The 14,593-nt window shown below is 38.3% G+C and overlaps 1 protein-coding gene across 4 annotated transcripts in view; it reads left to right on the top strand.

Moving 5' to 3' along the window:
* CDK6 (cyclin dependent kinase 6) overlaps nt 1-14,593 on the top strand; it is a 125,938-nt gene that overhangs the window by 18,789 nt on the left and 92,556 nt on the right. For all 4 annotated transcript variants that reach the window (XM_030445101.1, XM_030445104.1, XM_030445102.1 and 1 more), the window contains exon 3: nt 12,365-12,500. In XM_030445101.1, coding sequence (XP_030300961.1) covers nt 12,365-12,500 — 136 coding nt within the window. The remainder of the gene's footprint in view (nt 1-12,364; nt 12,501-14,593) is intronic.

The following is a 14,593-nucleotide window of genomic DNA, read 5'->3' as shown; positions in this document are numbered from 1 at the left end:
CTCTATAATCTTAAGCAATCTGTGTCCCCGGCTTTGTAAATCCATACAGTGTTTGCAAGCAGATGTGAGCCAGCCCTGTCTCCTTCCAGGCAGATGCCCGCTGGCTCTGCCCGGGCTTTGAGCTGGAAGCTGCGGAGCCTCAGGAGCCACCACAGTGCTGTCCTCATCTTCCTCAGCTCAGCCTGAGCTGACACTGGCTGCCTGGGCATCACAGAGCACGCTCTCCTTTGCTTCCAGAGGTAGATGTACTTTGTTTTCATTTGCTTAGATGTCAAAATGTTTGGGCATTCTAGGAACCAGGCCTCGTTTCGCAGGACTTATTATAGTTTGCACATTTCTTTCAGAAATGCAAAAGACTTTGTTGCAAAACAACTGAAATACAGTTTTGTCATGTATTTTTATTTGATGCACACTATAATTTACAAAATGCTTAATTCAGCTGAAAACTAACCATGCACTATAATGTAAACCCTCATCTCATGCTGCTATCAGACACCCCAAAAGAAATAGTTGCCTTTGCCCCAAAGTAATAAAACAGTTGAATAAAACTTACTTCCATCTCAAAATGCTACTAACAGCTCCTCTTTATTGCCAAACTCTGCAAGTAATCCTTTATTTGTTTACTTTTGCATATGTGTGGAAGAGTTTAAAGGAAATACTTGAAAGAGCTGTCCAGTCTGTAGAATACTTCACTCCATGTGCACTCATCTTTAAACGGATGGCTCACAGTAACATGTGAACTTGCTGAAAAATTAAGAAACCTGTGTTAGACATTTACCTGAAGAACTGGAGGATGAAAGCACCTGAGAAATAGACATTTTAAGTTTTCCTTGCATATGCTCTGATGACAGGTTAGGAAAAGAAATTATGTGATAGCCAAGGAGCATGTATGGCCACGTGTGAATGACTGGGAATGGGAAAAAGACCAGCCATGAAGCCCATATTTTTAAAAACTTGTAACATGGAAGGTCTTAAATTCTGATAAAATGTTTACAGAATTTGCATTCCAATGGAAATTAGGATCCCTTTTTATGTATCTAGTGTTTAAGAGCAATTGCCCCCTGGCTAAATTTATTAAGCCAGAAAAATCTTGTAAATTTCTACTGAAGCTTTATTAGTCCCATTTGTTTCTGTTCTGTACAAAATGAATAATAAACTCAATCCTGCAAGTTTGTCACAGGTGAAACTCCCATGCAAATGAAAAGAAATTCTGGACCTGAGCCAAAGCCAGTTAAATGCATATACTGACTTCATGAGCTTCATGTAAAGGCTCTTCTTGTGTGCAGAGCTTTATAGGATTGATCCTCATCTGCGGGGGTTGAGTGAATAGGGCAGAGGCATTTTCAGTGCTTTTTTTCTTTGTTCTTTCAACTTCTCTCTCATTTTGGTATAAGTTCCTCATTAGAAGAAATACTTTTAAATATCTTCAAAAGTCAATTAACATAATCTGGAATCCCACTGAGTAAAATTGCTTAGTTCAGGTCTTCCGGGGAAAGAGTTCTCTCTCCCAAAGTCGGTTAAATTCAAGCATTTTTGCTAAATCAGTCATCTAAGTATCTTCCATAGCTAGGAGAGGCCTCCCACTATCCCCTGAGTGATTCCACTAACCTTTTTTCCCTTGATTATGTGGAGGACATCATGACCCATTCAAAGTAATTGCCAACCCTTGGGGCAGCATCAGCTGTATCTCTCCACGGGAGCTAAGAGGAGAACTCAGTGCTCCAGGAGCACTGCAAGGCAGTTGTGTAAATGGATAATATCTGAACCATCTGGTGATGAGTAGCCAAAGACAACCACATTCAGCAGAGTTGTCAGCTTTCTTGCAAGCCTTAAATCTACTTTCTGTTTGTCCTGAATTTAAGCATTACCATAACTGTGGTTTATATATATTTATATATATATTTATATATTTTTATATATATATATATATATTTATATATCTATATATTTATATATAGATATAAATTGCTCTCTGCCACTCAGGTTTTCCTTCAGAATGCAGCTTAGTGAGAGGAATGCAATGTTTAGGTGCCTGAATCTGGCTGCCTCCCAAAATCTAGCCAAATCCTGTTTGATTTTTTTACCCATGTGAACAATTGCCTTTGTCTTCTTGATTTTTTTTGGAAATCACCTGAGTGCTATTTCCTTTTGGGCAGATGGGATGTGATTCGTGGCACGTGTAGCAATGGTGACAGCACACGGTACAGTGCCTTTGGAAGGCTGGTTGTGCTTATTATGCTCCCATCCAAGTTTTCCTGAAGTGAATGGAGGAATTACCTTTGCCTGAAGTTAATGGTGGCCCTGACATCACAGCACACAGACTTCATGGGAATACATCTGACCTGATCAAAGTCATTCCCATAGCAAGTGTAGTCCAAATGGACTGTGAATTGCATCTCTCTTTATGTCTTTTAACTTCATGCAGGACAAGCATGTATGGGAATCAACACAGTATGTAAGATGCCTTCTGAATTTTTGCTTGGTCTACTGCTGGATTTGGCAGCTGTGTTTGCCACCTAACCACCATGCTTGCATTGGAAGGGGGTGGATATATCTGGTCCATTTTCAGGAAATTTTGAACAGTTCTACTAAATCCATAAACAGATTCTTTCAACAGATATAAACATTATTTAAGAGATGTTTTCATGTGGTTTAAACATCTGATGCTAAATTGCTGTTTCCATTTGTAAGATAATAAGGACTGTTCATATCCATAACTGTTTTCTAGTCTTCAGGTAAAGACTGTGAAAGCAGTGGTTCACAGTGTGGCTCACTAAGGAATTTAAGGGAAAACAAATGTTTTTTGGAATAAATCATGAACATCTTTTTCAGAGATGTATGGCCATAATTAAGCCCTAAAGGAAGGAGGGAGTGTGGTACAGGAAAGGAGACTGAGGTGCAGAAGGAGAGCTCACAGGCAGGGCCTCAAGTTGTAGAGTTCTCACTGCATGGGTAAGAGAAGCCAGACCAGGAACCACAAACACCAACTATGATAGTAGATACAGGTTTAAACAGCATGCATTGCTCTGTCCAAGTAATGACTGAGTGTAAGGAAGAGAAAAATTATCTTTTTTGACCTTTTATCTTTAGTTCTGTGTGCAGTGTTACCTACCTTTTTTCTTTTCTTTTTCCTTCTCTGCTTTCATTTCTGAAAGATACCAGGCATATAAGGGAGAGGAAATTTCAGATGATCTATCCTACCTTAAAAATCACTTAGGTTATTTGGATGCTGGAAGTTGAGCACAATGTAAGGCTAAGGCTAGTGGATCATGCAAAGTCAAGGTTTTCTCTGTGCACTTACTACCCTAACAAAAAAATTGCATTTTTGAACTGACAGATCTAAAAACATTTCATAAAATACCACTCAAAGCTTGTGTTATGTCAACTGACTGTGCTGTCATAGCAATAAACAAACAGACTCTGTAAGAAGCTGGCACCTGATTTCCCAGGGTAATGCTTGTTTCATTCTCTTACCAAAGTTTTTCTTTGCTATAGTGTCATCTAGAGAGCCAAGAATATTGTATTTAAGAAATTATACATAATAATAAACCCAAATATAAGCAAACAGGAATGAGAATGAACCATGCATGTTTGACTGTTTTACTTCTATGTATAATTGCTTTCCGTTTAATACATGGATATACAGCATGTTACCTTTAAAAGCCTACAGATTACCTTAATTATTTCTTGAATACATTAAAACAATGTAGTTCAAAAGACTAAAAAGAATTAACTTGGTTTCCAGATTATCATCTATCTTTACTAATGCACACACTATTTATTTACTTTGTGCATATCACTATTACCAACTTAAGCCAACTTAACCTTTTAGTTTTCTACAGGCTTCTTTTTTTCTTCTTTTTTCCTGCTGTTTTTTGCTTTTGCAGTGGAATCCACAGTATTGTTGATCCATGGAAGTTTTGCCATTTTGAAAGTCAGTTCTTGATCCTTCTTTGAGAAACTCAGACTATTTGGTCCCATCTCTACCTATGAAACATCATAGAATGTATTTTCTTACAAAGCCCTAATGTGCCCGTGTCTCACCGATCACTCCAACAGTACTTTTTTTCTGAGGGTCTTAATCAAAGCTATTATTTGTGCCTGCAAAAGAATCACAGCAAGACATTTTGCAACCAGTGCTCTCTCTCCCCTCCTCATCATCATACCAGCTTTGGCCCCTGTTCAGCTGCTGCCAATACTGACCCTGCTTCCTCCAAGTGGGAGCAGCAGCAGCAGGGCTCAGGTGGATGGGCACCATTTGTCAAGCCCACTTACCTTGCTCCTTCAGTGGCTCTGACCACCAGATTTGCCCTTCAGACATACTGTTGGTCAGGCTTTGTTTGCTTTTATTCCTAAGGCTGGAAAGTTAACTAGGATTTAAACTAAACCTGAGGTTTGCATGCAGCCACCGTTCCCCGGTAGAATTGTGGCTGTAGAATAACCTGGAGGTCATTCAGGAAAAGCAGTCCCTGAACTGATCGTAAGAATCAGAACAGGAGACCTCTACAATACTTGGCTTCCCTTTTTTTTTTTTTTTAAAATAAGAGCTTATAATCAAATTTTCATTGAAATTACCACTTTAAAAACGCCTAATTAAACACATTGGGAATTGCTGTGATAATGCAAGGTTTTAAAAAAACTATGGTACAGGGTATCAAAGAGGACAGTCAGTTTTTTGCTGAGAATAATTTTATATGGAATGGGGGATTATTATGTCCATTGTTTCTTTTGCTATGTTGGCTTTGCAAATTATTTTCAAGTGTAGATAGGTTAGCTAATTAAACTACTAAAGAATGAATTATAATTTATCCTGTTGTAAAATCTTCCAAACATGGGTTTATTTAAATCTAGGAAAAGAGCTGATCAGCTTAGATTTAGATCCTGTTGGTTTGTCACAACTATAAAATCAAAATGTAAACTGAAATGTGGAGTCTGTAGCAACTAGTTTGACTGAACTACACATGAATAAAGACTAGATTTTGTTGTTTTGCATGTTGCACTGAGTACAGCTGAGAATCCAGAATAACTTCTGTGCTCCCTTCATTTGAATAAAAATCAAGACTCAGATACAAGTTTTATTTACATGTTGAGCTATTTAGGATATGTAAAAAGGAAGGTGTTCTACCATAACACTTAATATGCACATGCACTGCCAGTGAAGAGCATCTTTAATTTTTACTCTTAACTGGAAGCTTATGGAAGCTTACTGGAAGCCTTCAGTACTCTTTAACAGCAGTGTGCATGACTCTGAAAGGCAGTGTACATTTGCTTGCTCAAGGATCACATGAGAGCACTATGAATAGGTCAGACAGCTATTGCTGATCCTAAACAATCTGTCAGCAACTGTCTTTGTAACAGGCCACGTTATTTTTCTGATTTGGGGGTGACTTGGCCTGTCCCCTGCAGAGAGAATCTGACAGGCAGCTTGGGATGGCAGCAGGCAGGACTCGGAGCAGGCTCCAGCAGTCTGCTGTTTTCCCTCTAATGGCAATTGCTCAGTGTGTGGCCAGTTTGGATTTAAAATCAAGTGCAATGAGATGAAGCTGTTAATTGACTGGTGAGGAGTTAACTATTTCAAAAATTGGTGAACTGCAGGATGAGTCCTGAAAGTGAAGTTCTGCCAGGCAGGATATTGTTTGAATTACTGAGAACCATCCCTGGTTCTCACCTATTAAAAATAATATCCCTTCACAAAGAAGGTGAACAAGAAATGGCAGCATGAGGGCTAAAAAAGACAGCATGCTGCTACAAACAAAGAGGGGTGCAGAGAGTGTCTTTATCAGGCATATTTTTATTTGAAGCAAATCTCTTTTAACAACAGCATCTTTTAGTGACTTGGGTGGTATAGTGAGTAAACGTACTTGGCCTTTTCATCTTTTGGGCACAAATCATGGCTTCTGTTGCAAATGAAAATTAGATTTGGTGGTTTCATCAGAGCAGACATTTGTCTGCATCACAAAACCATTCAGTCTGGCACCAGAGCTGGTCGTGACTTGAGGGAGGCCCAGCACAGGAGAGCAGGGGTGTTGCAGGTCAGGGCTGCAGTCGGTTCTGAGCGTTGAAAGCTTGCCCAGTCAGCCCACACTATCGGACTTTAGCCAGTGCTATTTACTTTGCTTTCAAGAGCATCTATTTCTCTCTGTCACTTTTTCTGTCTCTCTTCCTCGCACACACTTAAAGAACAAAAACATCTTTTATACAGCTAAGCATTTTAAATAATTTTTCCAAGTCAGAAAGGGAAAAAGACTGGAAAAAATTACAGCACAAAGCTCAGCTTGCAGATGAACGATTGCCTTGTCATCCTAATATCCCCCTTCCTTCCCTTAAGCCTCACTTGTGAGCAGGCTATAAGCAAGAATATTGGCTGGAGTAGGTCTCCAGGACCAGACTTTCTGCTGCCTTGCTTGCATTGTGCAGTTGCTTCTTCACGGTGGCTTTTTCTGCCCTGTGCACAACAGATAATGAATGAGAGCCTGCAGAGTTGAAAACATCTATCTGCATAACATCTGCCTCTCCTAGATAAATTCATTTATTTTATCTGATGTTATGTTCTGCCCTTTTCTGCTATTTGCCTGAAAGAGGTTTCTTCTGAGGATGAGAAAGGATCTGTCTCTTGAAGCCGGAAAACCATTCAGAAAACCCAAGAAACGTAGAGAATAAGGATTTGGGATATAAAGTTTCCATAAGCAGTGTAGAGATACCAGAGCTTATTTTAATTAATCCAGTTTAACTCTAGGGATGTGACTGCTGCTGGAGGGCACTCAGGGTGGAGCAGTTCACCATGCTGCAGGCCGGACTGGACTGACACACTGCAGGGTTTCAGAACCGAGGTGTGTCAGCTGAGCACAGTGTCACACTGCAGGGTTTCAGTACCGGGGTGGGTCAGCTGAGCACGGTCAAAGTGTCTCTGCAATTATGTGGCACTCTGCCTTGGAAGCATATCCTGAGTGCTGGTGCACAGTGGTGTAGCTGCAGCTGGAATGACAAGCACATTAGGAAGGTCCTGAAGATCCCATACACTTCTGAGAATAGAACTGAGGTCTTGCATTAATGCCTGGTTTTACAATTGTTATCCAAAAGAAAACCAGACTTAAAATAGGAGATACTTTGAATTTAGCAGACTGTTTACCTGCATGAGCTCTTTTTTCATCTGAAGTTCTTCACTAAAACTCCTTCGATGGAGAAAAATCTATCCCTAAAATACCAGCTTTCAGAGGCATGGAGGACTAGGTGATTGCTGATTCAGATGAGACAAAGCAGCATGTCCTGAATAAAGAGAAGGAGCTCTGTCATACCTTTCAGTGTGTGAAGCTCTCTTTCCTATTTTGCTGTGTGGACGTGGTTCTTGTAATGCATGTGTTCCACTCCACTTGCCCAGTGATTTTCTTCATTTGAGATATGTCCTCTTTGTTGCAATACATTGGGTGTATGTGATTCCAAGTAGAAACTGGATTCTGTTAGCAGAGATTTTGCCTCCTTCAAAAGTAAGAGAGCAGAAGATATCTGATGTAGTGAAATGAGGCAACCAGGTGCCAGTAATTGCCAGGTAGTGGGCATGAGCTTGTGTTAAGCCCACCTGTGCCTGATTAGGGTGGGCCCCCATTGTGCATGAGCAGGATTAGGGGGCCAATAAAAGGTGAGGCCTAAGACACAGGCCCAGCTCAGTCCTGAGCAAGCCAGCAGAGAGGTCAGTTGCTCTTGGAGCAACAGCACCGATCCAGGGTAGTCAACCCTGAGGGCTGTAGGCTTAGAGCACTATTTGTGAGTCTCTGCTGGAACACCTGGGTGGACCTTGAAGTGCCGTGCCCTAAAAGAGGTTCGTCTTGCTACAATCTGGTATTACAGGTAGGGGGAAAACTTTTTTTTTTTCCAGGAGTACACTGTTTAACAAGTTGAGTTGAACAATGGGCTTGTTGCTGACTGGCTTCCAGAGAACAGAAGAGTCTAAGGCCGCTGCTGAAATTTGAACTCAAAGGATGCCTTACTGTCATTCTTTAATGTTTTTAGGTTGAGAGTCTGAAATTTGCTGTGCCCTTGAAAACCATGGACTCACAGGATTAACCTGAGCCAAAAGCAATGAAAGCAGAAGATATTCAGGCTCTCACAAACACATTATTTGTCAATAAACCTCAGTCATGACCTGTAATAGTCTTGTATCCCAATCTTGTCATGTTTATGTAAACACTGTCAATCACACATAATTTCTGTGCTGGTTTTCTGTCATGTGGTTAAATACATTTTGGAGTTGGGTTGAGACAATCAAACTCTTTCCATCTGTGTCTTTGTCCAGGCTTAAAAGACCTTAAGGCTGTAGCATATTATTATGCTATTGCTTACCATACCACAGTCATCTTAAACTTCTCTACTACTCATTAGTTGATGGTTCAAGTTCTCTTTCTCTTTCATGCTTAAGATAGGAAATAACTCTTCCAAGGCAGACATTGTTTCTGATAAAATTGAAGTAAATCCATGTTATTGAAGAACTGTAGAGGGCAAGGACTGTGGCTTTGTTCAGGGTTGTGGGTGACCAGCAAAGTAAAAAGCTATGTGTTCCTGTTGGATTAGTAGGACTATAAAATAACAATAAGCATTTGGATTCATTGGCAGTAAGTATATTAATTTTTTAGTCTTCCATTTGACTGTGATCTGGCTAATTTTCCAGATGTACTTACTCATCTGTTCTGACAGTAGATGAAAGAGCTGGTGTCCTACAGCTTTTCAGCTCTTACAGTCAGATTTGTTTTTTGGAGTTTCTTGCAGGTGCCTTGGGCTAGTGAGTTTATTGTCTATTGCTGCTCTCTCGGTTTGGTCTGGAAAAAAATGTTTATTCTGTTTTGTTCCACAAGTGGGTAACTTTACAGTGGTTCACAAACAGTCTCAGAAATAAATCCAGTAACAGTCCAGTCCGTAGTTGAAACAGTTTTCAAAGCAATTGGCATAACTGTGTGTTTTCTTATAAAAGCATTAAGAATGCAGACTGCATGTTTTGAAATTAAGATGAACTGAGGTTGGATTTGTCTGATTATGTGCTTTTAGAAGCTGTGGAGACTTCAAGATGAATCATGACTAGATCATCTGGTTTTCTGCATTAAGAAAAACCAAAGGTTTTTTTGCATGAAGGCAGGTATTCTGGTATGTTATAGTAAGATACTCCAGGCACTAGACACATAAAACAGAGATGTAGATGAGTAGCTGATGAGGTTTTTTTACTCTAGAGCAACTAACTGGAAAACATGTCTGTATTAAAACACAGGTACCCTGTAAGTGTCTGCTCAAGAATGTTCCTTTTCAGATGGACTTGTCAGGCTGTGTATGACTCTCAGCCAAACATCTTGTTAAATACTTGCAGGATTTCCCACAGCGGATCTTTCTTTAATCAAATAATTCAAACGTTTCTTTTGTAAGTACAATAGAAGGGCAGGGCTTGTGTTTACAAAGTACTCAGTATGGAAATCCTGTATTAATTGATGTACATTTACTTCACTTAGGACAGTGTCCACGTTGTAACTCTTTAAATAAAAGGCCTTTTGCTGTTGCCTCTTCCGCAGAGGCAATCACATGCAAAATGAATCCATCACGTCCAGAAAATCATGAGGAAATGGCTTGAGAGGTGTGCATTAGAGGCAGTAGAGATGTTCCTAGCTAAAGAAGACAGCTTTATGGATACTTTTCTCACTGTGGATGTAAAAACATAGTTTACAAGAAGTAGTTTTATCCATATGGAAACTACTAAATAAAGAGGCTTTGTCTTTCTTAATCTGTTTCCAGAATAATTAGCACAGGCAATGCCAGATGCTAGGGGCTTTGGTAATATTGCAAATTTATAGAAACTGTGCTTTAAATTACTACCTTTCTAACACAGCAGCTGTACTTTCTGTGAGTAAAAATAATTTGCTTCTACCTACTTGGTGTAGGATCCCATGTTTTCATTATTAACTGTACTACTACATGGGAAGTTTCATACAAAGCATGTATAAAAAAGAAAGAAAATATTATTATTCAGTGATAGGTGACTAGAGGTGCACTCCTCTGAGTTCCTTATTTTGATGTGCCAGAAAATGCTAGAATCAAAATAAGACACATACAGAATTAAGCAGAGAATCGGTATTTCCCTTCACAGTGAGTTAGAAATTACATGTTGCTTGTAGATTCTATACAGTGAAATCTTTTTTTCCTTTTTTTCTTGAATTATAGTTTTGCTGTAGTTGAAAAGATAATCTTGCCAGTGTATTAAGTACCTGGCAAAAAAGGTGTTTTAGAACATTTTTAGGTAAATGTAGGTCAACACAAAGGAATCATACAGTTGGAAATATTTTCCAGTGTTTATATTCAGATGTTCAGACCTGTCTGGCTCCTCTCTATTTGCATGTGTTGGGGTTATAGGCAGTCCGGCTACATTCCACATTGATTTATATAAATATATTGCAGATTATTAACCTCAAGCCAAATACCAGCAAATGTCAACTTTTCAGGAAGGTTTGTGACTTTTCACAAAACTGATTTGTTGTGTACAGGACATCTATCTTCTGTCTACACCCCATTAAGAGAATTATTAAAATAATATTATTTATCTTTATGAGAAATGTGCCCAGACATTTGTTATTATAGTCACTATGTTACCATAATAATTTAATATTAGTTAATGTGATTACAGATGAAGTACAGATCAGTCTTCTAGTTTAGGTAGAGTGACAGTCTCTCCATATTTTCAAACTCCAGTTTTCAAGTGATTACTCACTGAAAAGCTGCTTTAAGCTAAAAGGAATGTGCATAATTCTATTTTCAAAACACAGTGGCTAATAAACAATTTTTTTGTGTCTGACCAAACATTATTTAGGAAATCCTTCCAAAGTGGGACTGCAGCCTTAACTTGTTAAATCTGTTATCTCAGATAAAACATACTGTCATCATAAACCTGGATTAGTCTTCACAGATAGCTGTGCTTATTCTTATCTTCCCTTCTCTTGTGAAATATTCTGAGATTTAAGGTGAGAAGTAAAAACTCAATACAAAGTCTTTTCCTAGCCTGTTTCTCAGATGTCCTGTTAGAATGGTAGTGACCACCCAAGGCTTTGTGTGGAATCTCTTGCCTACATATAAAGCCATTCATCCTGAGACAAAAAACAAATACTACTTGATAATGTTATCAGAAATTTTGCACAAAGTAAAGAAACAGTTATTCTAAAAGGATGAAAGATTCCTGTCAAAGCCACAACTATGCTGTGATTTTGACCAAAATTACTTGTAGTAGCAGCACTAGTTTGTTGTCAATTGTAGGTTCTTCATTTTAACTTTTTCTCAGTAAGTGTATTGCTATATTATTTTAAATTTACTGACATGTAATAAAAATAGCTGTTAGTTCTCTGTCTTACTATAGAGAGGAAGGCTTAATCTTACTTGCATACTATAAAACTGAATTAATATACAAATTACTAAAGTATGTTAGCAGGGAACAAGGGTTCTTCCATCTTGGTTCTTCCATCCATGGTTTCCCACTGTGTTTTGGGAAGTAGGAATGGTACTTGAAGAACAGGGAGAGTTGTTGGTATGAGTATAGGTGTGAAACACAGACGAATGAGCAGACATTTGTGAAGAGCATAAAACGCTGATTAAAGTTGGTACAGTCGGTGAACTGGAGATGAAAAAAATCCTAATTAAAAAGATAAAACAAGAGAAAATAGAGAAATCAGATAGGAATCTGACATTATTATGAGCCCTGCAAATTATTTTTGATTTAATGTTGTTCAACAAAGCGAAATGTTAGAGAAATTTCAGTACAATTATGAGAGAAAGTGATGATGAAGAAAGCTTTGTTAGTAGTGGCATCTTGTGCACAAAGCTTTTTTCCAGACTGTATCCGGACTCTGATGGTATTTCTTGTGTCCAGGAACTTACAAGAGTAATGAGCAAAAAAATTCTGTGTCAGCCAAAGGAGATTTAATTATAAAGCTGTGTAATGGGGAACATGGGAGTTATGTAGGAAGACACTGAATGTGTACGCAAATGCCCTGTAGATTTTTTCTCAAATGTTTCACACATTTTTTTTAAATTACTGTAAGTGCTGCAGCATAGGATATGGATAAATATCAAGTCCTTTCCTGCATCTCTAGCTGCTTTGTCCAAAAAATAGTTTATTTTCATGTAATTATTTTAATTTGAACAGCTGATTAATTCTTAGTACTTAATCCTATTTCATCATTCACACATTAAAGAGTTTTGCTATTATTGATGTATCAGTAGTTATCTCATTAATAAAGAGCTCAGAGATATACTGTAAGAAGATTAAATAGACATGTATGAGCTGCCAGGTTCTTGTATACTGGTTCCCATATCCTTACCTTGTCTTTTTTTAATCTCTTCTCAGATTGTTTGATGTGTGCACTGTGTCACGGACAGACAGAGAGACCAAGTTAACATTAGTGTTTGAACACGTGGATCAAGACTTGACTACTTACTTGGATAAAGTTCCAGAGCCTGGAGTGCCTACTGAAACTATAAAGGTATTTAAGAAAAAAAGATATTGGATAATCAGAAAATGTTAGGTAGGAAGGGCAAAGAGATAAGGATGGACAAAATAAGTCCTGTGTTCCTGTCCCGTTCTCTTTGCCTTTTGTTTCCCCAAGAGGCTTCTTCCATACCAGAAACCTCCAGAAAGGTTTTTATACGTTCCATAATTTTGTCTCATATTCTGCATCTTTAAGGGAGGTTTTCTTCCCAGGATAGGAATTGCTTGCATTATCAATACAAAAATATGATACCAACTCCTCTTCTCTCCTGTGAGCCTCACATTGAAGTGCTACATTGAGGACCATACCCTGAAATAGTTGACAATATGTAGAGGCCTGGGAAGAGAAGCACAGAGACTGATGTTCCTACATTTTGACTGTGTCTGTTTAACAGTTCTTGTGCTTTTTCCTTTTTCATGAGTAGAAATATTTTATGCTTTCAGAGACAGATTGTCTTGCATTTGCATAAGTACTCTCTGAAAATATGTTGTGTCATCTTAGTATGGCAAAAATTCTCAGAAAGGAAAACATGAAGCCTCTCTGAAGTCTAGTTGTTTTAATATTTTTTTCATAACAGCTTCAAGCCTAGGAGCTGTTTGTTCTTCAGTATAAAATTAGACATAAAACTGATAAAGCTCTTGTATCAAAGTAACAAATGTAAGATATCAGTATCATTCCAGCAACATTGCTTTTTAAATGACCTTAGTGGATAAAATAATTTTTTTAAAGCGGATACAGCTTTGATTCAGTCCCAGAATTAGGCTGGAATGTATTGCTTGCATTTGAAGGGCTCTTACATGATAATGCTTTTAGGTTTCTGCTTCATTGTAGGGCTCTGAAGCTACTTAAAGGAACTGTATTTCAGTTTACACTGGGAAAATAATACACAAGGTGACTGGCACATTCTCTAAGTGTATTGAAATGGGTGGGAATTGAGTGGTCAAGCCCCTGGAATCTTAGTTTGAGATATATTTTGAGATGTTTCATTTAAAGAAAATAGAGGAGATGAGCATTGGATTTTCTAAAATCTTGTTCTAAACTTGCACTAGTAAATTCTAATACATATGCATGAATATACATTTCACAGAGGTTATATGCTGGTGAAATGGTTGAGTTTACTTTTGAAAAGCACTGTTCTGCATATGTGGTTTACTAGTTCAACACAGCTGATATATCTGATAATCTGGCATCATAACAGAGAAAAGTGAAGCCACAGAGAAACAGGGATGAGCAGTTCTGGTCTTTTATGTACAGTGCTTAAGTTGTACTGTGGCTAGTGAAATCAGTGAGTGTAAAATTCAGTTTGTGGTACATTCAGCTTTTTTTAAATGGGCTTAAATGTAAAATTGATGTTTATTTTGTCATCAGTGTTGATTTCAACATTTTCACAGTAGCTGATTTGTTATTTCCTGAATTGCTTGGCATGGGACAAAAGAGATTTCATTAAATTAAGTTGTATCCTGTTGCTTCACGATTTATGTGAAAACACGCTTTTTATGGAGGTACTTTTTCTGACAGTCAGAGCTGATCATATGAGGAAGGTTCTCAAGGCTTATTCCCATATTTCTTATTTCTATGCCTTTCTAATGATACAGTCTTTAGGGATATTCCTGGTAGAAACTGAAGCAAAGCACAGTTCTCCTGGCTGCAGGGAAATACTGCCATTTTGCAGCAACTGAGCACATAACCCAGAGCACATGCATTTTAAAATGACTAATCTGACTTTTTATAGTTTGGCTTTTGAGGTTAATATGGATTTGTGCTTCGTTTCTTTCCAGACTTGCAGACAATTTGTGTAGAGTATTTCCCCCCTCCAGTAGCACAGCACAAAACAACTGCCTGTATTGTAAAGCCATCTGTTGAAGTTCTGCACGTGTCAGCAGCATAGAGGTGCCAAATGAGCTGAGTAAGCTCTGGGTAGCTTGAAGTTGAGGGATCTAATACACCTCTGTGGCACCATGGTGTAAACTCAAGAGTTGTTAGTGGAACTTGAATGATTTAAAATTTCTATGAGAGAACTATCAGCCCCCAGAGGTCTTTTCTGAGTGACTTAACTACCATCATTACATACCATTTGGGTCAGGGAG

This window comes from Calypte anna, chromosome 2, assembly GCF_003957555.1.
Source record: "Calypte anna isolate BGI_N300 chromosome 2, bCalAnn1_v1.p, whole genome shotgun sequence".
NCBI classification, from domain to species: Eukaryota; Metazoa; Chordata; class Aves; order Apodiformes; family Trochilidae; genus Calypte; species Calypte anna.
The sequence above is the reverse complement of the archived record's forward strand: the minus strand, read 5'-3'. Positions and strand labels throughout refer to the sequence as shown.